We start from the raw sequence: 27,433 nt of genomic DNA, 5'->3' as shown, positions 1-27,433 counted from the left end.
CTGATTCCAAAACCAGGCAGGTCAAAAACAGTGAAAGAAAACTATAGGCCAATCTCCCTAATGAATATAGATGCAAAAATCTTAAATAGGATACTAGCAAAAATACTCCAGCAAGTGATCAGAAGGATCATTCACCATGATCAAGTAGGATTCATACCAGGGATGCAGGGCTGGTTCAACATTAGGAAAACCATCCACATAATTGACCACATCAACAAGCAAACTAGCAAGAACCACATGATTATCTCAATAGACGCAGAAAAAGCCTTTGATAAAATACAACACCCATTCCTATTAAAAACACTAGAAAGCATAGGAATAGAAGGGTCATTCCTAAAAATAATAAACAGTATATATCTAAAACCAACAGCTAATATCATCTGCAATGGGGATAAACTAGATGCATTCCCAATAAGATCAGGAGTGAAACAAGGATGCCCATTATCACCTCTACTATTTGACATTGTATTAGAAACACTAGCAGTAGCAATTAGAGAAGATAAAGGAATTGAAGGCATCAAAATAGGCAAGGAGGAGACCAAGTTATCACTCTTTGCGGATGACATGATGGTCTACTTAAAGAATCCTAGAGATTCAACCAAAAAGCTAATTGAAATAATCAACAACTTTAGCAAAGTTGCAGGATACAAAATAAACCCACATAAATCATCAACTTTTCTATATATCTCCAACACAGCTCAGCAGCAAGAACTAGAAAGAGAAATCCCATCCAAAATCACCTTAGACAAAATAAAATACCTAGGAATCTATCTCCCGAGACAAACTCAGGAACTCTATGAACACAACTACAAAACACTCGCCACACAACTAAAACTAGACTTGAACAAATGGAAAAACATTAACTGCTCATGGATAGGACGAGCCAATATAATAAAAATGACCATCCTACCAAACTTATTTATCTATTTAGTGCCATACCCATTGAACTACCAAAATACTTCTTCACTGATTTAGAAAAAAACATAACAAAGTTCATTTGGAAGAACAAAAGATGAAGGATATCCAGGGAAATAATGAAAAAAAACACATATGATGGGGGCCTTGCAGTCCCTGACCTCAAACTATATTACAAAGCAGCAGTCATCAAAACAATTTGGTACTGGCTAAGAAACAGAAAGGAAGATCAGTGGAATAGACTGGGGGAAAGCAACCTCAGCAAGACAGTATACGATAAACCCAAAGATCCCAGCTTTTGGGACAAAAATCCACTATTTGATAAAAACTGCTGGGAAAATTGGAAGACAGTGTGGGAGAGACTAGGAATAGATCAACACCTCACACCCTACACCAAGATAAATTCAAAATGGGTGAGTGACTTAAACATAAAGAAGGAAACCATAAGTAAATAGGGTAAACACAGAATAGTATACATGTCAGACCTTTGGGAGGGGAAAGGCTTTAAAACCAAGCAAGATATAGAAAGAATCACAAAATGTAAAATAAATAATTTTGACTACATCAAACTAAAAAGCTTTTGTACAAACAAAACCAATATAACTAAAATCAGAAGGGAAACAACAAATTGGGAAAAAATCTTCATAGAAACCTCTGACAAAGGTTTAATTACTCATATTTATAATGAGCTAAATCAATTGTACAAAAAATCAAGCCATTCTCCAATTGATAAATGGGCAAGGGAAATGGATAGGCAGTTCTCAGATAAAGAAATCAAAACTATTAACAAGCACATGAAGAAGTGTTCTAAATCTCTTATAATCAGAGAGATGCAAATCAAAACAACTCTGAGGTATCACCTCACACCTAGCAGATTGGCTAACATAACAGCAAAGGAAAGTAATGAATGCTGGAGGGGATGTGGCAAAGTAGGGACATTAATTCATTGCTGGTGGAGCTGTGAACTGATCCAACCATTCTGGAGGGCAATTTGGAACTATGCCCAAAGGGCGACAAAAGAATATCTACCCTTTGATCCAGCCATAGCACTGCTGGGTCTGTACCCCAAAGAGATAATGGACACAAAGACTTGTACAAAAATATTCATAGCTGCGCTCTTTGTGGTGGCCCAAAACTGGAAAACGAGGGGATGCCCATCAATTGGGGAATGGCTGAACAAACTGTGGTATATGTTGGTGATGGAATACTATTGTGCTAAAAGGAATAATAAAGTGGAGAAGTTCCATGGAGACTGGAACAACCTCCAGGAAGTGATGCAGAGCGAGAGGAGCAGAACCAGGAGAACATTGTACACAGAGACTAATACACTGTGGTATAATTGAACGTAATGGACTTTTCCATTAATGGCCGTGTAATGTCCCTGAACAACTTGCAGGGATCCAGGAGAAAAAAAACACCATTCATAAGCAAAGGATAAACTATGGGAGTGGAAACACTGAGAAAAAGCAACTGCCTGAATACAGAGGTTGAGGGGACATGACAGAGGATAGACTCTAAATGAACACTCTAATGCAAATACTATCAACAAAGCAATGGGTTCAAATCAAGAAAACATCTAATGCCCAGTGGACTTACGCGTCGGCTATGGGGGTTCGGGGGGGGAGGAAAAGAAAATGATCTATGTCTTTAACGAATAATGCTTGGAAATGATCAAATAAAATATATTTAAAAAAAAAAAGAAATTTCCACACAAGTTTTCCTATGTCATATGATCAAATTTATCTCCCTCCCTTCTTTCCCCCCTTCCAGTGTTGTCAGGTGATTTGATTCTGGGTTATATATGTATTATCATGGAAAACATACTTCCATATTGTTCATTTTTGTAAGTGAGGAATCTTATAAAACCCAAACCCCCAAACACAAACACAAATAAACTAAAGTGATAAATCAAAAAAAAAAGAAAGAAAGAAAACACAAGAAAGTATAGGAATAGAAGGGTCTTTCCTAAAAATAATAAAAATAATAAACAGTAACTATCTAAAACTATCAGCCAATGTCACCTGCAATGGGGATAAACTCGATGCATTCCCAATAAGATCAGGAGTGAAACAAGGATGCCCATTATCACCTCTATTATTTAACATTGTACCAGAAACACTAGCAATAGCAATTAGAGAAGAAAAAGTAAATGAAGGTATTAAAATTGACAATGAAGAGACCAAGCTATCACTCTTTGCAGATGATATGATGGTCTACTTAAAGAATCATAGAGAATCAACTAAAAAGCTAGTGGAAATAATCAACAACATTAGCAAAGTTGCAGGATACAAAATAAACCCACATAAGTCATCAGCATTTCTATATATCTCCAACATATCTCAGCAGCAGGAATTAGAAAGAGAAATTCCATTCAAAATCACCCTAGACAATATAAAATACTGAGGAATCTCTCTGCAGAGACTATGTGAACACAACTACAAAACACTTTCCAGAAAAAGAAAACTAGATCTGAGCAACTGGAAAAACATTAACTGCTCCTGGGTAGGACAAGCTAACATAATAAAAATGACCATCCTACTCAAATTTATCTGTTTATTTAGTGCCATACCCATGGAACTTCCAAAAAACTTTTTTACAGAATAAGTAAAAAGCATAAGAAAGTTCATTTGGAAGAACAAAAGATCAAGAATATCCAGGGAAATCATGAAAAAAATGCAAAGGAAGGTGGTCTTGCAGTACCAGATCTGAAACTATACTATAAAGCAGTGGTCATCAAAACAATTTGGTAATGGCTAAGAGACCGAAAGGAGGATCAGTGGAATAGACTTGGGGTAAGTGACCTCAGCAAGACAGTCTATGACAAGCCCAAAGATCCCAGCTTTTGGAACAAATATCCATTATTTGATAAAATCTGTTGGGAAAATTGGAAGACAGTGTGGGAGAGATTAGGCTTGGATCAACACCTCACACCCTACATCAAGATAAACTCAGAATGGGTGAATGACCTGAACATAAAGAAGGATACATTATGTGAAATTATGTGAATTATGTGAACACAGAATTGTATACATGTCAGACCTTTGGGAAGTGAAAGATTTTAAAGCCAAGCAAGACTTAGAGTCACAAAATGTAAAATAAATAATTTTGCCTACATCAAATTAAAGTTTTTGTACAAAAAAACCAATGTAACCAATCTTAGAATGGAAATAAACTGGGAAACAATCTTCATTACAAAAACCTCTGTCAAAGGTCTAATTACTGAAATTTACAAAGAGCTAAATCAATTGTACCAGAAGTCAAGCCATTGATAAATAGGCAAGGGACACGAATAGGCAATTTTTAGTCAAAGAAATCAAAACCATTAATAAGCACATGAAAAAGTGCTCTAAATCTCTGATAATCAGAGAGATGCAAATCAAAACAATTCTGAGGTATCACCTCACACCTAGCCAATTGGCTAACATGGCAGCAAAGGAAAGTAATGAATGCTGGAGGGGATGTGGCAAAGTCTGGACATTAATTCATTGCTGGTGGAGTTGTGAATTGATCCAACCATTCTGGAAGGCAATTTGGAACTATGCCCAAAGGGCGATAAAAGACTGTCTGCCTTTTGACACAGCCATAGCAATGCTAGGTTTGTACCCCAAAGAGATAATAAGGAAAAATACATGTACAAGAATATTCATAGCTGCGCTCTTTGTGGTGGCCAAAAATTGGAAAACAAGGGGATGCCCTTCAATTGGGGAATGGCTGAACAAATTGTGGTATATGTGCTCAAAGGAATAATAAAATGGAGGAATTCCATGGGAACTGGAACAACCTATAGGAAGTGATGCAGAGCAAAAGGAGTAGAACCAGGAAAACATTGTACACAGAGACTGATACACTGTGGTACAATCGAATGTAATGGACTTCTCCACTAGTGGCAATGCAATGATCCTGAACAACCCAGAGGGATCTATGAGAAAGAACACTATCCACATTCAGAAGAAAAACTGTGGGAGTAAAAATTCCAAAGAAAAAGAACTGCTTTATTATATAGGTCGAGGGGATATGAACTGGGAATGTGCACTCTAAATGAACATCCTAGTGCAAACAGCAACAACATGGAAATGGGTCTGATCAAGGACACATGTAATACCCAGTGGAATTGCGTGTCGGTTATGGCAGGGGTGAGAGGAATAGAAAATGTTTTTTGTAACAAAGGAATAATGTTTGAAATTGACAAAATGAAAAAAATGTTAAAAAGAAGGAAAAAAAAGAAACAAGGAAATCTGTAGGAAGGAGAGGGAAGGTAACAATTTTTTTTGGATGTAACAAAATCAAGATGCCTCCATTCAGATGGAGGTGGACTACCAGGCAGTAAATCGGCAGTGAGGATAGATAATAGGATTGGATATTCCAAAAGGGAATTCTTCATCCCTTTCTCTAATTTAACTGGGTACCTGGAGGTCCTTTTCCCACAGAGATAGGAAATGAGGTAAGAAGGGAATATGAAAGGCCAGCGTGAAGACTGAGAGGGACCTTTGGACCTTTTTGGGGTTGGTTGCTGGTGGTGTGGGTTGGTGATTAGTTGGTGGTTGGGAGATATATATTATATATATAAAACATATACATAATTCTCCACACCTCCCCACCCCCCGTAAGCTGAGCTGAAGGCTGATTAGCTGGACTTTTTCTAATGGCAATTATAGGTAGTTATAGGGGAGCTAGTTAGGCAATTTCTCTCTTTCCTGTATTTCCCTCCTTTTACCATATTCCCATTAAATTAAATTGTTAAGAGCTGTTCTCTTATTTTGCCAAATTCCTAATTTAACCCTATGATATATACATCTGAGGAGTCTTTTGCAGAGACATAGACACAGAGACCTGTGGCAGAGACACAGAGACCTGTGGCATCAGATGAGACCATTAGGAGACAATAAAGAGTAAAGAGAAAAGTGTTTTTTTGCTTTGATTCATACTCCAATTAAGGGTTATAGGAGCTGGCCATTCTCTCTAACACTAGAAGCTGCTTCTTGTAGGTATTCCCAATACATAAGGCCAAAAGGAAGAAGACTCCATTGCTCCCTCTACCACTTGGAAGTAATTAATCATATACAATGTGCTAGGTACTTCTCTTATGTGAGGAAAGAGTATTCCAGGCAGGAGGTGCATAGAAAAATGAAGTATTTCATAATTTACTAGAGCTTTTGGTGGAGCTTATTTGATATTCATCACACAATGAACCATGATATTTTTATTAATGTGTATACATTTAAACTTTTTAGCTAATGATTTCTCTATATCAACATCTACTTCAGTGGTTGGTTGTAGAAATAATCTCTACAAATGGGAGACAAATGTGTAAAAAACAAAATGGCACTATGACTAAATCATATACTGTATGGAAGGAAATGTTTAATAAGACTGGAATATGTCAAATAGGGTCAGGTAATGAAGAGCTTAATATGTCAACAGAAGAATCTACATTTGATTCTAGAGGTAATAGGGAGCAACTAGAATTTATTTATTAGAGAGTGAGGGAGCAACATACTCCAGTTCTTTAGGAACATTACTTTGGCAACTGTGTGAAGGAAGGAAAAAGGTTAAAGCAGTGTTAACAATTTGAAGTTATTACAACAGTATAGGTAAGAGGCATATTTAGAACAGAACTGAGGTGTATACAAGATATACACAAGGTATATACAAGGTATATAAGGTGGACAAGTAGAGAGAAGAGGATGCATTCAGATGTTGTAGTGACATAAGCAATATTTTATAACTGTTTATGTGGAGTGAGGGAGAGTGAGGAGTTGAGAGGAGGGAAGGTGGGGTGTGGAAGGGCCTTAGCTTAGACCTCTTTGGTGAACTTTTTCCGAGTTCAAGGGCCCAAAGGTCAAATTCAAACTGTCTTTGAGGGCCCCCCTCCCATAACCAGAGAGTTGAAGGAGAAAGTGCTTGTTTGGGGTGGCTGGAGAAAGGGGTGGGGTATATAAAGAATGTCCTCTGGTGCTGGGAAGAGGGAATGGAGCAGCTCCCTGAGTGGCAGGATGCAGGTCTTTGCATATCCTGCCATAGGAGATGGAATGTGAAAACTGTGGTCAAACAATGGAACATTTCAGTGATTGGCTAGGATCATTTCTACATTGAAAGTTTCTAATTATGTTTTTTTTTTTTAATAAAATACTGAAAATAAAGGTTATATGCTGCGCCAAAAAAACACTTGAACTTGTAAACTTAAATAACTAGTAATTCGAGAGTCTGGGAGTTGGTTTTGGGGAAAAGATATTGAATTGTATTTTGGACATGGGATATAAATACACAACATAAACACAGACACACACGCACACACACATTTTCCCTCATAGCAAGGAAGGGGAGAAGAAAGAGAGCAGGAAATAGGGAAAAAGAGAGGGAGGAAGGAAGGGAAACAGGGGGAGACAGAAGAGAAACAGACAGACAGACAGATGCTTCTACCTTCTAGTCTTCTAACACCTTATTCCCTCCCCCTGCCTCCAAGTACTCTGCTCTAGTGGACACTGACCTCCTTTCTGTACTTTACAGGGCATACTTCATTTTCTCAGTGCTCTTGCTGGTTGCCCCCCAGGCTTAGAACATCCTCTCTCTTTATTGTCTTCTGGTTTCTTTGGCTTCTTTTAGAGTCAGCTAAAGTCTTATGCATATAGCCTTTTGTAGTGCTCCTTAATTTTAGTACTTTCCCTCGAAGACTATCCCTAATTTAACCAGTACATATTTTTGTACAGTTTTTTACATGTTGCTTCCCCTCATTAGACAAGGAACTCCTTGAGAACATACTATCTTTTGTTTTTCTTTTTAATCCAAGTATTTGGCACAATGCCACAGTACAGAATAGGCACATAATAAATGATAGATGACCAAGTGAATAACTTTCTATCACATTCTGTCTAGAGTGTCTATTCTAAAATTTCATTTCTCTCCTTGATTCTCCCATACATACCCCCCTCTACCTCCAATTCAGCAAAAAACCTCATCTTTACTTTATTGAGAAAACATACTCATTTGCCTAATTTTCCATCAGTGATGGTGAACCTATGGCATGAGTGCCAAAGATGACACATAGAGGGCTCTCTGTGTGCACAAGGTCGTCTCTTCCTCCCTTCCATAGGAATGAATTAGAAAATAGATATTGATTAGGTTTGATAAGATAAGAAATTTTGGAAATGGGTCTCTGAAACTGCAGAGTGACTGAGGCAAGAGAGAGAGTTCTGTTTGTAAGCTTGGAACTTTGAAGAAAAGAGCAGCAGGCAGAGTTCTGACAGTTGGTCTCTGACTTCTGAGGAGACAGACCAGCTCAACTTTTGCTCTCTGAATTATATCTGCTATGATAGGGAAGAAAGAGAACTCAGAAACCAATCTGAAGGGTTTTTACTTTCCTTACTGTGGAATTACATAGAGGAAAACTGGTTAGATCTATTGTTTGAGAGAGGAAAGAGACTGAAGGCCTGCTTGCCTGAGCTCTGAGAGCCATCTCAGAGTTACAATATGGTGGGTTAGCCTCTGAGACATTGGGCTAACTGACTGTGTTTACTTGGAGATCCTTTTTACTATACGTTATTCTCTTAGATAAGGATTTAGTTAAATTTAGTCAGATAGCATTTTATGGTTTGTTTGTTTTTTTAAAGACAGTGGTAAGTTCAGTGTAGGATCAAGATCTGAAGACTTTGCCTTGCAGCAAACATATAAGAGTGGGCAGATATTTAGTTTCCCTGGAGTGTTAAGGTTTCCTGGTTTATAATCCTTATATTCATATCTTTTAAATGACAAATAAATATATTTTTATAGAGAAAATACTCTCCAAGGCAATTTATGTGCACGGAGCCCAGTAGAGGAGGTCTACAAATTGAACCTCCTTTTAAGGTGAACAACTGAGGTACTTTGCAGTCATCAAGCAGAGTAACCCACAGTTAATTCTTAATACTTCATTTATACACCTTATTATTTCACCCCTCAGAGTTTGTTACTAGAAAGGCAGAGGGTCTTGGGTGGAGCTGATCCCCTCCCCCTCTCCACTGTGCCTGATGACATTTTTTCACATCCCCTGCTCCCCTGCCCAGCTGCCCAATGGGAATGCACAGGGGATAAGGTAGAAGGTTCACAGGCAGCAGAGCTGGTGGGGAGTGGAGGACTTGGGCCTTATTTCACCTTACCCTCCATTGAGCAGCTCAATGGGAGTGCTTTCTTCCTCCCCTGTGTGGGGTGGGGGTGAGGGAGCTCACACCTGGCACTTGGGGGAGGCATGGCATGACAGCAAGGCACTTGGCCTCTGGGGAGCAGAGCACTTGGTCTGAAGTATGTGGTGGGGGCAGGATCCAGGACTTTGTCTTTAAAAGATTTGCCATCATTGCTATAACATGCCCAATTCTGTCTTCCTCTTTCTCTCAAGAAGTGGTGGCCTTTCTGCTTGGTAAGGCTAACTCCTTTAACTTGTGCTTTTAATCTCATATATTCCAGGAGCTTGCCCTTTACAGCATTCCTCTTTATGAACTAATTCTTTCCCTACTTGCCTATACAAACCTACAAACATTCTCAGACCCTGTCTGACTTTTAAAAAGTCTTCACTTGGCTCTGTCATTTTCCTGATGGTCCAACTCCTAAAAACCAAGCTTTGTGTTCTATGTTTTTATGGGTTCACTTATCTTTATACAGATGACTCAATCTATGAGCCTATGATCCTATCACTTTTGAATTATATTGCCAGTTTTATGCTATGTACTAAACTGCAGGTCCACACTGCAACCTAAATGTCCTATATATATTTCAAACTCAATATGGCCAAAACAAAATGTATAATTTTGGCTTAAACCCATTCCTTCCCAAAGCTTAAGTATTTGCACTGAGGTTACTACCATTCAGTTACCAAGGAATGACTTCATAATCATTCTTTTGGCTCCTTTTCTCTCACTAATCCTCTCTCTAAATTTCTTTCCACTAAGAGGGCCATTACTCTGGTTCTGAATTTCTTCGCGTCTTTCCTCTATTATTATTATTGTCTCTTGATTGCTCTCCATGCTTCTAGTTTCCCTACCCCAGTCTATCTTATATACAATGGTCAAAAAGTTCTTCCTAAGATGCATACTACTCTCCTGTTCAAATATTTTGTGTTTTCCTATATTATCTAGGAAAAACTCTTAACTTTTTCAGTCATATTAATAGCTTACTACAACCTGACTCTCAACTTTCCAGACTTACTTTATATCACTCTTCTTCATAATTCAACATTCAATTCAAAAAGACTGACAAACTGTTTCCAAAATTCAGACTGCCATTTTAAATCTCTATGTCTGAAATGCCTTTCATTCTCATTTTCATTTGTTAGGAGGCCTTTTAACTTCCTTCAATAATAAATTGACATACTGCCTCTTACAAGGAGCCTTCCCCTGCTCATACCAGATTATGATACTCTGGGCAAGTTGAAATTATTTGGAATATATTTGTCTTTATAGATGTCACATTTCCTTATCTCCAAAGAAGGTAGAATTTAAGCTCCTTGGGAGCAGGAATTATTCTTTTTTGTCTTTGTATACCTAGCTCCCAGCACAGTATTGCACTTAAGTACAATAAATATTTGTCAAACTGTGATACAGCAAAAGAGAGCTCTTAACACAGAAGGAGGAGGGAAGAAGGGGGTAGTTGACAGTGTTGAAGTAGCTAAGGTCAAGAAGGATAAAAACTAAGAAGTCGTCCTTGAATTCAAGAGCTTAGAAGTGATTAGTAAACTTGGAGAGAACACTTTTAGCTTAGTAGTACGGTCAGAATACAGACTACAAAGAAGTGGGAGATAAAGTAGAAGTACTGAGTATGGATGACTTTTTCTAGGAGTTTGGCTATGAACAGAAGAGAGGATAGAAAATGATTGCTGATAGAGATGGCTAGGTCAAATTGAGGCTTTTTAAGGATGGGGAAGATATCTGGCCATGTGAGTAGGCAGCAGCAAAGGGCATAATCCATCAGAAAAAAAATGAATGAAAGAAAACATCCTAAGGAGTCAACTCTTGATAAAGAAGGGATGGGATAGGAGATACAAACAGAAGGCCCATAGCAAGAGAAGTGTTACTGCTTCATCAGCGAATGAAATGAAAGGGGAAAGAATGGGAGGGATTTTGAAGTATGAAATAAAGGAGACAATGGAATTCAGTATGCTTTTTATTTTCCTCAGAGAACTTTTCTTAATAACTCAAAGACCTCCAATAAGAAGGAGGAAAGAAATGGTTTGGAAAAGACAGGGTCAAATGGGGAATAAAATTTTGCCTGTGTAGATATCCAGTTGGCATTAGATAACAAATTTATAGTGAACCCATGTGGTACAGTCATGTGATTCCCTCCAATGGTGTTCATAAGTAGAATCACAGGAACATAGATTTAGAGTTGGAAGGGACTTCAAAGGTCACTACTTCATTTAACACCTGAGGACTAGAGAGGTTAAATTATTTGCCAACTGTCACAGAACTAGTAAATGGAAAAGATGAGATTTGAAGTCAGCTGTTCTGACTCCTGTATCATTGGACATAGATGGGGTCAGTATATTATTAACATGAGTGTCTGTACAACTGGAAAATGGAAAAGCAGAATATTTATTCCTTAATGGTCACTGCCATGGGCAAGAAGGTAATTTTTATTTTTATCTGATAAAAAACATATGCCAGCCTGTATTTAAAATTGTAGATTTATAAGTATATGTAAATCATTAAAAAAATTTAAAACAGAAATTATAAAAATATCAAGGGTTAGATCATGTCTTCTTTAATAAGATACAAATTTATAGTTCTTCTTTAATCTACTAGCATAAATAAAATAAGTTGAAATATACTTACCAGTGTATTACCAGTTCGGAGTCTTTCAGCTATAAACTCATCCATCAGGTCAGGAACATTAGCATTGCTACTGCCAATGTCACTATTAAGAAGGTGCAGCTTTTGACTCATGTCCTCTTTATTGGCTAAAAATAAATGAATAACTAAATATAGTAAGGAGAAGCAACTTAAGTTATTTTTAAAAATTTTAAACAAAATACTTTTTAAGAATTCCAATGCCATGTCAATTACTCACCAAACATGCATTTTAGGAATAGTTTCACTTTTCTTAGATTTAATTATAAGATTAGTAAATCTGACACTTAACTTTAAACTAAGCAGATGTTAGTCAATCTCCAGTATGATCTTAAATAGCAAGAAAGCTTACAGGTAAGCACTAGTTGAAGTTAGGTTAATTTGGCTGTAAAGATACCAGCATACAGCTTTTCCTCCCTGCCTCTACTATTGAAAAAAGCTCCAATAAATGGTTTCCCTTTTTCTATAAATTATCTCCGTGGAAAATATCTCATTTTAATATGTAAAAATGTCTTGTGATATTTTAAGTTATATTTTTAAATAGAATTCTATAAGACATATTACAGAAACTAGCCTCTCTTCAAGTCCAAAATTATTAATGGCTTATGGAAAAGCTGTATACTCTGACACAGATCCCTTAATATACCATTTTCTATATTTCAAAATATAATTCTTGGTAGGTATTTTTTTTTGTCTGTATGAATTCATTTGTAAGAGAAAATGTTTAGGAAACTAAAAGGCCTCTAACAATATTAAACTGAATGCTATGAATTATATTATATACTTAAAACATTTTTCTCTAAACATTTAAAAAATCAGCACACTATGTTTCTAATGAACTATATAAAACATTTTAAGTTAAAATAATTAACTAGCCAGAAATCCTTTGTGAAACATTCTAATTATCTTACTGGCCTGGATATACTGACTAAGCTATCAAAGACTGCCCTCAAGTGGTATTAATGTCTCAAAGCAAGATGCTTCAAGAATATTGTATTACTCAGGCTAAGATAACCAAGTTAATACAAATATTTTTAAAAAGAAAAACAACTTTTTAAATTTTTATATAGGTGAATTTATTTAACTCTGAACTATGATCAGTGAGTTGCCAAAATCTTGTTTTTTAAAAATTTATCTATACAACTTCCATATTTATTTCATAAATAAACCTTTACAAACTTTCAAACTCATCCAAAATTTCAAGAAAAAGCAATGATAAATGTTGCTAAGATGCAACTTATATTCACATTAGTGAATGCAAAATTTGAGAACCTAAGGAATGCTTACAAATGTATTGGCATAAATAAATCAACACTAAAGTTTTAAAGAAATATTAGCTTCAATAATTGTTCAACAAAATTGTCTGGGACTAGTTATATGATCTGGATTTCTATTATGTCAAAAGGTTTCAAAATATTTTTACTCCCAAAGATAAGGAGAAATAGCAGGAGGAGGAAGAAAACTAAATGAATCAACAGTAAAAATAACAAGTCATTTGGAAAGGAAAAAAAGGTATGATGCACATCTGACATATTCAATTTTAAAAGCCCAAAGGGTAGGCAACAATATTTTTGTTTAATTATTTGGATGGTCATTAATAATTTCCTGTCTCTTCCTCTTCCCTAACTTGATGCTCAGCAGCAAAGAGTTTTAACTAAATGCCTTAAAAAGGAAATTAGTTAATTTATAAAGTAAATAAAGGTATTTTATGCTGGGAGATTCAGATGGGTAAAGATGCATGCATAACCAAACAGAGAGAAAGCAGTGACCATCCCAAAGCTTCTTGATTGCTTATAGCTTGCTTCAGTTGCATTAAGCCAAACTGATGCTATCTGTCTCCTTTTGCGCTCTGCACAGTTAGTGCTCACCTGCAGCTTTCCTTCCAAAATAGCCCATTACATGACTGTACAGATCCCTCAGTGGAGCCTCTGGTGGCACTCTGTTCTGCCTCTGTGGGGAAACATTTGCCTTCGGCTTCGAAAGAGCATGTACAACAGTTTTATAAACGCCACCCAGGGATCCCTGTTGTAATCCTAACTCATGACTTGAAGACCTAAGAGCACTACGACTACCTGAATGATTAACTGTAAAACCTTCTTTCTGTAATATGGTTGCATGTATCTCTGTGGTTTCCTTAATTGTTTTACTATTTATTGATGCTGTACTCATTACATCTAAAGGTCTATAAACACCAGGTTTGATAAGTTCTGGGGCAATATCAGAGCTAATGTTAGTATTGGTGCCACTACTACCAGTACTGCTGCTACTACTAAAGCCACTGAGCTTACGTAATCTTGCTTTCCATGGAGCCTCTTTATTTTCTAGTGGATTATAAAACTGAATGGATTCAGTAGATGGTCTAAAGGTAACATGTACACTATTTCTTTTCTTAGTGGTATTTTTCATGATTTTGCCCCTATAGCTCACTGTTTCAGACAGGCTCCTTTTGGTTAGAGAAAGTTTGCAGGCATCCATAATGTGAGGTATTTCATAATTAACTGAAGATTTTAGTGGAACTTTCTTGACATCCATAACACATGGAACAATAATTTTTTCATTAATGTGGATACCTTTAAGCTTTTCAGCTAATGTAATGTCCATTCCTATATCTCCTTCAGTAGCTGTTTGTCTGTGAAGATACCTTTTTCCTTCTTTTTCATACGGACTTGATTCAAGTTCAGTATATACTTGCTTGGATTTATCAAAAGCCTGAGATCTTGTGAAACTGCATGATTGATTGGGTATAATGTTACTTAAGAAATCACGTGGATTTTTATCTACTTGAAACTCTATGTTCTCTGCCATTGCTATAACAGTTGTATTAGAGTCTGGTTTAACTGTCTGATCTACATAATATAATCTAGTTGATAATCTTTCATCCCTATTTAATGATGTAATCACTTCCTGAGCAGATGCAAGTCTGTCTATAGCAAAATTACTATGATTTTCTTGTTTTTCCTTAAGATATTCTCCCAGAGAGGAAAGAAGATCATCATCACCTTTAAGGTCACTATACTTGATCTGTTCAAAAGCTGTATCTGCAAGTTCTACTGGACCTATTAAATGACAAAGATGGTCATAAATGCTATCCCCAACTTCCAGAGAAGACTCTCTACTATTAGAATCAATGATGCAGCTTTCAGTGGATCTAGTTACTGAAGAGGCCTCTGTGGAACTCTGCAAGCTTGGCGCATGACGGGATGAACTGTCAATGACAGGAACTGCACCTTTGGCTCGTTCAACAGTGAATGGCTCCAAGATGTCAGAGGTGCTGCTACTTCGTGGCAATGGCTGTTCCTCATTCAAAGCACCAAAAACTTCATTTCCAGTGTCCTCACTTTGTGAAAAATGTCTGACTCTAGTTGTTCGGGGAAGTATTTGAGCATCATCAATGTCTGTAAAATAGAAAAATTGTGTATAATGGACACCACATAGATAAAATAAGCATTAATTTTATCCAGATACACAATATGTGTTTTTAAATAGTTTAGACTTGTATATGGAAAATGAAATATGATCTAGTAAATACTAAAATGTTATTTTAAATGTGTAAAAGCTAGTACAAGATATATTGCCAATGAATTTATTTTAAATGTTAGATATCAATGGAAACAAATAAGGCCATGAAATATTTGGAAGTGCAACTAAATGATAGAGCTGTGCCAATAAATAGAGCAATTAAAAATTCTGTCATGTCAATTTCCCCTCATATTCAAGTTCTAAAGCAGGTAAAAAGAAATCTAGTCTCCTAAATCAAAATTTCAGTAGAGCTTTTAATAAATTCAGTATATAGAAAAGTCATAGTATAGAATCTAGAATTATCCTGGAAAACTTCAAGCTATTTTTAAAACAAAAAAGGAACAAATTCATTATCAGCTTCCAAATGTAGGGACATTCCAGAAGAGGAAAATAAAAACAAAAACCATATTTAATTATATGTTTTTCAGCACACAGTTGCCATAATATAAAAAGAATATTGGAAACTATTATTCCTGCTAATTTCTGAAAATTACATAATATGCCTTCTGATAAAATTATAGCTATTAATAAAGATAACATACTTTTTTGAAAAATCCTTTTACTGTCTCAAGATTTGGGGCTTTCAATTTTTTTTCAATTCTCATTAACTTCCCTTCTGAGGACAGATGACCTATTTTTTTTTTAATGTGTTTGTCTTTTGTTTGCACAAAAGTAGATGTAGCTACCATTTAAAATCTGAAATGCCCAAGGAAAAAACCAACAAACAGCTGACAATGCAAGACTGGGGTTCAGGGAGAGCGAGGTTGAGGTTAAATATGTGGATTTTGCCATCATCAATGTCAAGATAACCAATCCTACTACACCTGATGGATGAATCATCAAAAGAAAACAGAAGAAAAATGGAGTTTAAGAGAATGGGAGCTGAGTGGGCAGGTAAGAACTGATGGAGAAGAATCATGTACTTAATGGACAAAAGAAGAATAACAATCCAGCAAAGGTTGAGGAGAGGTCAGACAGAAGAAGAACCAAGAGAGAAAACAGCATCTCAGAAACCAAGGAAGGTATTCAACACAGTATCAAGCTCTGCAGATTGAGGACTGAGAAAAGACAACAAATTAAAACATGATGACAACTTTGAGAACCTTTGAGACACCTGTTTTAGTTGAGTGATAGATTTAGAAACAAATCCCAATAATAGAGGAGAAATGGTGGTAACAAGTATGGGAAACATTCTAAGAATTTGGCCATGAAAGATATAGGATGATAGCTGGAGGGGGTGGGAGGATCAAGTGAAAGTTATATGAGGAAAGGAACGGGAGAATGGGCCTATAAAAGAGTAGCTGAATTATGGATGATTATAAGATATAAGATGTGTTTATCATTGAAGTGGAATAAAGAGATAAAGTCATGAGAGCTGTAAGCTGAGGAAACAGAACAAAGGGCAAGGAGTTTAAAGTGGTTCTGGACATGAAGGTAGGAGGTTGGGGGGAAATATAGTAAACAATGTGCATGAATTCCTTAAGAAATTATAGAAAATGATCTCTACATCTAGAACAGTATATAAATGCAACAAGAATCTGTAGGAGTTGATAAAGAACAATAGAATGAATTTTAAAGAAGGAAATGATTGGATATGAAATGAAAGGATAATGGAAGAAAGTAACAGTGAGGAATATGCTACCTAGTCTTCTTGAGTGTGTTGGGAACATAAAAGCACCCAGTAAGGGGAAGCTAGGTAGCACAGTGGATAGAGAGCCAGGCCTGGAGTCTGGAGGACCTAGGTTCAAATATGGCCTCAGATACTTTCTAGCTGTGTGATCCTGGGCAAGTCACTTAACCCTTGCTGCCTATCCCTTGCCACTCTTCTTAGAACTGATACTAAGAAAGAAGGTAAAGGCTAAAAAATAAACAAACTAATTAATTAATCACAGTACCAACTACTGGAAATAGTAGACAGAGATAAAGTGTCTTCTGGTAGAAGGTTTCCATAAATATTATTACACTAAAATAGCATGAAATGAGTGGCACAGGAAAAATGGATATTTGTTAAATAATGAAAGATGTACAGGGGGCACAATGGAATGGAATTTCTGGGAGAAATGTATTATCAAGGGATGGGGCTATGATGGTAAGATGAAAGGTAGGAAAAGTCAGTAAACACTAATTCTGAACCACAGTAATATGGAGGAAAGGTTCTGAAAGTTTTCATTTCAAATAACCGAATAAGAGATCAAGTCCTATACCTACTGGCAAGATAAGGCAATGCAAAGAACATATAGTAGGCATTTACTATGTCCCAAACACTTTGCTAAGTACTGAAGATATAAATATAAGCAAAAATAAGAATGGTATCTATTCTCAAGGATCTTACAATTATAATGAGAGTACTGTATATTAAAAAGGATCTGAAAAGTTGGAAGTGGGTAGAGGTGGGTGAAAATACATGTTATCCAAGTCGAGTCAAAGGCACAATCAGGAGGAGTAAGGCATTGGCCTGGATCTATCTTCAAGACAAAAGCCCTGGAAGGAACTAACCAAACTGGCAGGGCATTCCAGGGTGAAGAGGCTTCAGGAACTGAGAGATGTTCCAAGATGAGAAGGCAGTTGAGTCAGGGTTTCAAGATGAATGAAAATTACTTTAATACAATTGAAGTGACATCAACTTCAATACTCCATCATTTTAATTACTTGGAGAGCTGAAAGTGGAATAAGTAGGGCACTGAGTCAGTAAATCCCAGATGTATAGGTGTCTACAAGAGTGCCTCACTTGGTATGAAGTTTTGGGTATGTTGAAAATGAGACAACGCAACTCATCAAGCATTAAGAGGCTGATATATACTAAATACTGTGTTAAAGTTCCAGAGGATACAAAGACCAAAACTAAATCCTACCTACAAGAAGTTTACTAAATAAAAATATACATGACAGAATTTAGGTGGGTGGAGAATGCACTAACTAGAGTAATTCAGAAAGGTCTCTTGGTGAAGGTGTCATTTGAGTCAGGCAAAAGTTTCAAAAAGAATCAAAAGATTAAAAAATGTAGAAAAAAGAAGGATATTGCATTTAGAAGGAACAATCCACTGAAAGACACAGACAAAAAATTGGAATGCCATGAATAAGGAAGAGCAAGTAATCCAATTTGGCTGTGTGTGTTTGTGTGTGTGTGTGATGAAGTGTAATGTGCAACTAACTTGGAAAGATGGGTTTGAGCCAGATTTTGAAGGGTGTTTCAAATGTCAAACATAAAATTTCATTTTATAATGGGAGTAGAAATAGCCCTTAAATCTTCCTGTGCAGGAGAGTGACATAGTCTATGTGTTTTAGGAATCTCAATTTAGTACTTTTGGTATGCTGATTAAGATCTTTGATTAACCTATTTTTAGTACTTCAATTGAATGCAAGTATTCTGTAGGCCCCCTTCATTGTTTCTAGGTCCTAGAGGCCTAGAATTGGATAGATTTCAGCAGAGAGTGCTTTTATGTAGATGGCAGACGGAAAATGTATTGACTAGGTCCTATAAACCTGGCTGAACTTATGCTCAGCACCAGTTCTGTAGCTTTACTCTAAGACAGTAAAAGAAAAGCTTTACCCCAAAGCTGCCCTGCATAGACAGAACACACAACAAAGTTTTTCAACTTACTACTCAACGTCAGCATAGCAGTTAACTAACTTTTGCAATAACAATAAAAACTCACCCAGAAAATTTAGTGTGAATTCTCCAAACAAATTATCTATTAAGGGCCAAAATGCACCCCTTGAGATACATGTCAGAGATTTCTGCAGTTTCATTAATAATATTTTCTTGGATATAGTCCAAGAAGAATCCACTTTGCACCAAATTCTGGGGACATTGGAATATGACTACTCAAGAGCATTAATGCTTGCTAAAAAAAAACATGCAGTCTTAAACTTTGCTCAAACATAAAGTACATTTTATTTGTATTTATTTTCTGCATGTATGATAAGATTATTTTTGCAATAAAATGCTCTACCTAGAAATTCATCTAAATGAAAGAATTTTAATCAAATGAATTTTACTTTTATTTTTCCCCTGTTCCTGATGCATGTCAATGTGCACACATGCAATTGCATGTGTACATATATATATATATATATACATACCCATATATATGCACACATATATATTTAATCATGGGATTGTAATTTAGAGCTCATTTAACAATTCACTCTCCCCTTTTCTTATTTTTGGGAGGCAGATCTATATTATCAGAGTAAAGAAATCTCAGTACACAAACTCCTTTCCACTGGTATATAGTAGTAATTACAGGCCTAAGGAGGTAATGGAGAAAGTAAAAGGTCACATGACTTGCTCAAGGTAATAAAGGTAATTAGGGACAAGATTTAAACCGGACCCTCCAATTCTGAACTGAACTCTTTCCATTGCATCAAAACTACCTTCCCAAAGTAATGGTCAAATTATGTTCTTTTACATTAATTATTTTACATAATTGGCTTACCAAAGATGTCTTTGCAATAAGCTATTTCTCCCTTGCCTGTAATGCATTTCTTTTTCCCCTCACCCACTTAGAATCTCTAACTTCTTTAAAACTCGGTATAAAGCCTTTCATGATTCCCCAGTTGGTAGTGCTTTCTCCTGAAATTAACTTGGACTTACTCATTTATGTATGTGCTATATTCCTTATACTGTAATGTACATTCCTTGAGAACAGGGATTTTTTAAAAAAACCTAACATAAGCATAACCTTGAAAATAGATATTTAATATTCATGCAATTCAATGTTTTGATTAACATTCCTTGAATCCTTTGACTTCATACCTAATGGTCTCTTTAATTTCTGATAAAGACATAACAAGGACAAGCCCTCTGTATTCCTTTTATGCAATTTCCTCTCAAATTCTCCAGGAAATTGCCATTCCCAGTCTGCCAATGATCAAAGTACCCTCTTTTTAATCTTGTCTTTCCTTATTTTTTCCTCTATCTACTTGTCTTTCCCAATCCAAACAAATGGTCCCTTCTCAATCCTCATTCTCCTTGATCTCTTTATAGTCTTTAGAAACTAACCATCACTTACTCCTTCTTGATATACCCTTCTCTCTAGATTTTAGGGATACTACCCTCTCCTGATGATTCTCATTTCTCCTCAGTCTGTTTTGCTAGAGCCACCAGGTCACCAACCATTTCACAGGGTTCTGTCCTGGGCCCTCTTCTCCCGTTATACTATACTTCATTTAGTGATCTCAAATTCCCATAGGTTTAATTATCATATCTATGCTAATGATTCTCAAGTCCACCAGTTTATCATTAACTCCTCTGCTGGCCTTCAATCTCACATTTCCAATTGCTTTTTAGATATCTCCAACTGGATACTGAAGTAGACACATCTTAAAACCCAACATGTCCACCACCATATTCCCACTCAGTCTCACAACCTAGATTCCATTTTTAGCTCCTCATTATTTTCTGTTTTCCACATCCAATCTGCTACATCAGGTTCATCAATTATATATCTTTGTAATATCTTTCCAATATGCTCCTTTTCCCTCCTCTGATATTGCTATCATCCAGTTACGGTCCCTTATCACCTCACACACTTGCCTATTGTTGGCTACCTGTCACAAGTCTTTCCTCAGCCCAGTCCATCCTCCACTCAGTAAATGTGACTTTCTTAACACGCAGGTCTGAACATGTCACTCCTCTTCCAGTCCCCACTCAAAAAAATACATGCTTTCCTATCCTCTACAGTTATCAAATATGAAATCCTCTACTTGGCATTCAAAGTTCTCTATAACCTAATATTCTTCCCTACTATTTCAGGCTTCTTATACTTTATACTCTTCTCTTCTTCAATCCATTGACCACCTTGCTATATTCCCTCACCTGACTCTGGGACATTTTCCCTGGCTGTCTCTCATGCCTGGAATGCTGTCTCACTTCATCTCTGTTTCTTGACTTCCTCTGACTTTCCTTAAACCTTAACTAAAATCTTATTTTCTAAAGGAAACCTTTTCCAATTCCTCTAAATTTGAATGTCTTCCTTGATTATTTCCTATTCATCTTTACTTATTGTCTCATTAGAATAAGAGCCCCTCAAGAACAGGAACTCTTTTGCCTTTCTCCCCCCTTTGGGGTCTCCATTGTTTAACACAGTGTCTAGTACATAGTAGGCACTTAATATTTATTAACTTACTTCCCCATTTCTATTAAATAAGTCACTATCTATCTTTCCAGGCACATGGGTTTGCAACACTGATTTATTAAACTCAACTCCTCAATCTTACTCAGACTACATATTTCGTTGCCAAGTTTTGTTTCTACAATATTTTTAGCAACTGATTCCTTCTTTCTGCTCACGTGTCCAACATACTAGTCCCATATTTCAATACCCCTCTTTTATAAACTATTATATAAACTTTTATTATAAACTTTTATTTATAAACCTTCTATCTTATTTACAAATAAGTATGATAACCAATAATATATATTTATTTTATTTATAAACTTTTAGAAGCTATTGTCGGAGTCTCTTAATTCGTCTTCCTACCTTTTCTTACCTCTCTCTAATCTATCTTCCACACAGCTGCCAAAGTGATATGTTTAAAAAAGTGTAGGTCAGGGGGCAGCGGGGTAGCTCAGTAGCCAGGCCTAGAGAAGGGAGGTCCTAGGTTCAAATCTGGCCTCAGACACTTCCTAGCTGCGTGAATCTAGGCAAGTCACATAACCCTAATTGCCTAGCCCTTACCACTCTTCTACCTTATAATCAATATCAATAGTTTCTAAGGCAGAAGGTAAGGGTTAAAAAAAATAAAGCATAGGTCATAGCATGTTGCTCTTCTATTCTCAATAAATTCCAATGTTCCCCTATTGCCCTTAAAATAAACTATGAACTCCATTGTTTGGCATTTAAAGTCCCCAACCTAACTTTTCCAGTCATGCTCCTTCCATTTTCATGCTGAAAGGTCCAGCCAATCTAGTCTTCTTATTCTTCACAGACAACACTCCATTTATTGCATTGGCACCTTTACACAATGGTTGTTTCCCAACTCCAATTCAGTTCCTGGTACACACTTTCTCCTTATTGCTGCCTCTCATTATTTTTTGTTTCCTTAAAGGCTCATGCCTCACTTTCTACGTGAAGCCTTTCTTGATCTCCCAAGTTCTTAAGAACTTATTAACCCTTCTTCCCAACGATACATGGCATTGGTACATTCTATATAGACTTATTTAACTGCTATCTTCTATAATAGAATGTGTTCCTTAAACAATTTTTTCATTTTTTCTCTTTGTATCTTCAATGCATAACCCATTATATAATTTTTTCATTTTTTTCTCTTTGTATCTTCAATGTATACCCCAATGCCCAACACATACTTAAGTGCTTAATAAATACTTACTGAATGATTAATGTACATATGTTTGGATTTGACTTATTTTCTCAAATTGACTAAAAATTCCTTAAGGACAGAAACTATATTTTAATATACTCCACCATGGTGGTTGAACTCTCAAATGCAAAAAGTAAAATATTAAAATAAGTTAAGAAATAAAATTCTATTTTTAGAATTTTCATTTTATTTCCTTATAAGGAGGTAGTTTTTCATTACAACATGATTTAAAATTTTTTCTAAGATTATTGCATAGTATTAGACAATAAATGTTCTTTTGGCATGAAATGATAAAAATATTGATGAATATAAGAGCTTGAGTAATGATAACACATTTATCTAGTGTCCTTTGTGTGACAGAAAAATTGATACTAATTTTTACATTAGTATCAAAAATTAAATCAAAGGTGGTTTTTCTCTAAAAGAGGCAAAAATGGTAAGCTATTAGTAAATGTTCTTATGTAAATATAGTTTCCCATGAGAAATTTCTAACATTAATTTTGAAATGAAGAAATAAATGTTAAAACAGTTCTCATTAAATTTAGTCAATACATGATTATAAAAAAAATAGAAATTATAGACCCAAAGTTTCAATTTCCTATTTGGTAAATTTTAATTGGCTATATTTTATTATTGTTTATTTACTTAGATTATTATTTAAAATTAGACTTATAGCTAGGTTTGAATATAAATTTAACTGATGTGAGATTAAATTATCTCAAACTTTAAAAATTAACATAGATCCATGTGGACCACAGAACCACATTTAAAAATGAAACTTGATAAAAATTAAAGGACATTTATTTCTTTTAAACTTGCATATATAGAGGTAGAGTCTTATGGGTATCCAATATTGCATAATTTGTTGTATGTATTTTGTGTTTCTTGGTTTTGAATTATTTCTTCTTTTTTAACTTTTGCTATAAAGGAAAGCTTGTTGGGCAGTGTGGTAAGGGGTATAATCTGAAATCAATATGACAAACACAAATGGCATAGAAAAAATTTAATGCCAAAAAAAAAAGAAGGCAAAATTTGTATTATAATAAAGATTAGATCATGTCTAGAATAAAAATTTTGGTTTGCCATTAGTCATTGCAAATATAGGTTTATTAGAGAACCAAGGGTGACTGACTAACTGGATAGGAAAGATTTCATTTTATATAGCTTAAGATAATGGCTTTATAAGTACTTAATAATACTGCACTGTAAAATAAATGACATAGTTTTAGGTGTTGTAAAACACTTTACAGATATAATATCATGTTAGCTTCACAAAAATACTTTGAGATAGATATTATAAGTATTGTTAAACCTATTTTACAAAGAAAGAAAGGCTCAGGTTTGGCCATACCAATTATCAGAAGTGAGTCAAACTCTTAGGTCTGGTATTCTATCTACTAAGCCCTAATGCCTCACTGAAATAACTTGGTTATAATATTGCTTATAATAAATATCAGATAGATCATCTTAATAAGCATTAAACCTTGAAATAAATATTAATGTCTCTTAAAACTGTTCTATTTTACAACAAAACAAGCCAAAATGATTCATTCCCTGTAGTTTGAGAGACTTATTTCAAAGTTCTTTTCTGGAAATGGGAAAATGAAAAGTAGGCTTTAATTAGGTCTCAGAAATCAGAAATAGCTCAATTTCCTTAATAAAGTTCTGATTATGGGGTTATATCTAAATAATGAATTAAAACCAACTCCTCTGACCATTTCTTTTTTAAAAAAAGAATTGGCATCTAATTTCTGAAATGTCAAATCTTAAAAGGAAACTCTGAGTGGTAAATGGAAAATATTAAGGAATGTTCATGTCAAAGTATGTATCTTGCCCAGCAGAATCAAATACAAGAGAAAATGTCTGACTAGTACTGGTTAAAAATGTGCTCTTATGGTGAGAAGATAGATAACCAGGCCTAGAGAGAGAAGGTCTTGGGTTCAAATTTGGCCTCAGCCATTTCCTAGTTGTGTGACACTGGGCAGGTCATTTAACTCAAATTGTGTAGCCATTACCACTCTCTTGCTTTGAAACAAATACTTAGTATTGATTCTAAGATGGAAGGTAAGGGTTTTTAAAAGCTATATTCTATTATGTTAAATTTGGGTTAGTTTTTACAATAATTATAGAGAAATTTTGTTTCTTTAAAAACAAAAATAAAATGGGTTGTTCACCCAAGCAAAAAATTATATAAAAACTTGGAGTTTAAAACTGTAGACACTGCATTGAATATATATATATATATATATATATATATATATATATATTGAAAAGGTCCTTTGAAAAAAATCATCCTAGCCTAGAGATAATAGAGATAAACTCTTGATATTAATTAATCCCATTTATCTAATGTTTCATAGTTATAAAGCATTTTTCTCATCAAAACCTCTTTGAAGTAGAAGGAAGGGTAAGCTGGAGACAGCTTAAATAAAAAGCAATTGTTAATTTTTAGTGTATTTGCATCACTAAAATCAACAAATGCTACAAATCAAATCTTGGTTTATTTTTTTGTTGTTAATTGTCTAGACTTAAAAAAGTGATGAAGAAAATGTTAATGCAGATTAAACTTAAAAATGTATGTTTGTTTTTTTCTTTTTTGGAGAGACAGTTACATTTACCAACATGCTCCTGAACAAGTATTATTTAAGAAAGGACAAGTATTACTTCCCCATTTTTCAGATGATTTAAAGTCACCTAAGTTGGTAAATTGCAGTCAAGTCCTCGGATTACAAAGCTGGTGCTCCTTCTACTTATTCTCAGATCATTCTGGTTAAGAAAAATTTCCAAAGGATAAACAGTCAGAACAAAGCTACTTTTCCTCTATACCAGAGGTATCAAACTCCATAAGTGGCCAGCAAAACTCTCAAGTACTATGACCTATATTAAAATGTACCTGGGATAAAATAAATAGGAAAATATAAGATGCTATTAATTGATGATTTTCTAAATCAATATGCTACTGGTAGGGATCCATTTCTATTTGAGTTAAAATGTTCTAGGGGACCAGTGACAGAATTCTAGAATTAATGTGTCAGAAGAGCTAATATCAAAAAGACTGTTAAACAACTAGATTCTATTAAAAGAATGATTGTGCTCAAGTACCAACCAGCTCTCACCTACAGCCTCCAACAGCAGGTCAGCAGGGAAATAGCTACAGCAATGTCAGACTAGCTGAGAAATCTTAAAACTATACATTTCAAAGTGTTATAATTTTAAGATTTAGAATATTATTCTGTCAAGAAACCCCATTCTCACTCAAACTCCAGTTGCTCCCTATTACTTTCAGGATCAAATATAAAATCTTATATTTGGCTTCTCCAGGCTGTCAGAACCTTCCCTTCCTAACCTTCCAGTTTTCCTCCACTTTATTCCCATTCCACAAAGCAACACTAATTTTCATGTTCTCACAAAGAACACTCCATTTCCTGATCCCATGCATTTTCTCTAGCTGTCCTCATGCCTGCAATGCTTGCCCTCTTCACCTCTTTGCTATCTTTTAACAGTCAAGATAAATCCCACTTTCTGCAAGAGGCTTTTGCTACCTCTCCTCCATTGTTTAGTGTCTTCCTCTGAGATCCAATATGTATCTTAGATGTGCATAGTGGTTTGTACATTGTCTCTCCAAATAGAGAATGAGCTTCTTGAGAGCATAGACTTTTGTCTTTCTTTGTTATCGCAAGTCAATGTACAACATCTGGTACATAGTAAACACTTAATTCTTGTTGACTTGGATAATAGAAAAATTAAGAAAAACAGGGCAAATGTAAACTAAGAGGGAACTAGTTCTTAAAGTCTTTTATAGTCTAATATCTAAAGGAATCTTCTTTCATAATTTAGCTACAAAAATTAAATATTATTTGGCAATAAAGAGGTTAAATTGCTTTTAACAGTCTTTTATACCCTATTCATTGGAGAAGAAATTATCTGACTTTAAGTGTGAATCTCCTTGAACTGTATCTTAAGTTTGGGAAAAGCTTAGAGGGAATATATTCAAATAGTGATTCAATGTGCAATGTTAGGAGTGCGCCACACCCCTAGTAATGAATGCAGGCATTTAACCAAGACCCAAAGGGATAAAAAAAAAACTTGAGCTCTTTGAAAAAGTACATTCTATCAAGTTATTTTGTACAGATAATTTATGTAATAAAAGGAAAAGGGATTTAAATTCTGAACCATAGTAATCCAAGCAAGATGTTCAGAAAAACTCAAGATTCCTATTTCCAACCAATATTTACCAAGAATTGGCTGAGAAACTAAGGACATCCAGTAATGTGCTCATTGTTTTGATAAAGCACTTTAAAGAATAGAGTTGGAACAAAGTTTTATGCTTTTGAAAACAAAGTGAACTTTCCTGAATCCTATTCCTTTCCTAAGGACACTCAACCTCATTCTAGTAAAGATCAGTTATAAAATATGTTCATTATGTGGAAAAAAATATTGTTGATATGCCCTATTTTTATTTTTAAATCACAGTCATTTCCCATTCTTCTCCTTCCCTTCAGAATTAACCCTTCCTTTTGATAATGAAAAACAAAGCAAAAACATCAGTCTTTTCCAAGAATGTAGATAACATTTTGTCATAGTGGGCCCTTACATATATTAAATGAAGGAAGAGATATTTCATTCTTTCTGTTGCCATCTATACTGCTGTAGTCATTGCATATATTATTCTCTTTCTTTTAAAACACTTATTCTCATTTTGTAATCAATTCTGTTTATTGGTTCTAAGGCAGAAAAATGGTAAAGATTAGGCAAAATGGGGTTAAATGACTTGCTGAGGGTACATAGCTAAGAAGTATCAGAGGCCAGATTTCAACCCAGTACCTCCCATCACTGAGCCTGCATATTGTCCTCTTAATTCT

At 35.2% G+C, this 27,433-nt stretch overlaps 1 protein-coding gene across 17 annotated transcripts in view; it reads right to left on the bottom strand.

The window, feature by feature from the left end:
* The window catches only part of RALGAPA1 (Ral GTPase activating protein catalytic subunit alpha 1), a 314,990-nt gene that overhangs the window by 175,993 nt on the left and 111,564 nt on the right, over positions 1–27,433 (bottom strand). For 10 of the 17 annotated variants that reach the window (XR_008915023.1, XM_056811013.1, XM_056811018.1 and 7 more), the window contains 2 exons: positions 13,595–15,121; positions 11,712–11,836 (listed from right to left, as the gene is read on the bottom strand). Coding sequence is in view for 16 of the 17 variants with exons in the window: in XM_056811013.1 (XP_056666991.1) it covers positions 11,712–11,836; positions 13,595–15,121 (1,652 nt within the window). In the remaining variant the exon portion in view is untranslated. The remainder of the gene's footprint in view (positions 1–11,711; positions 11,837–13,594; positions 15,122–27,433) is intronic. The other 7 variants (XM_056811024.1, XM_007473261.3, XM_056811027.1 and 4 more) reach the window with 2 other exon arrangements.

Source organism: Monodelphis domestica, chromosome 1, assembly GCF_027887165.1.
Source record: "Monodelphis domestica isolate mMonDom1 chromosome 1, mMonDom1.pri, whole genome shotgun sequence".
In the NCBI taxonomy this organism is placed as follows: Eukaryota; Metazoa; Chordata; class Mammalia; order Didelphimorphia; family Didelphidae; genus Monodelphis; species Monodelphis domestica.
Note: the sequence above shows the minus strand (reverse complement) of the source record. Positions and strands in the feature narration are given on the sequence as shown.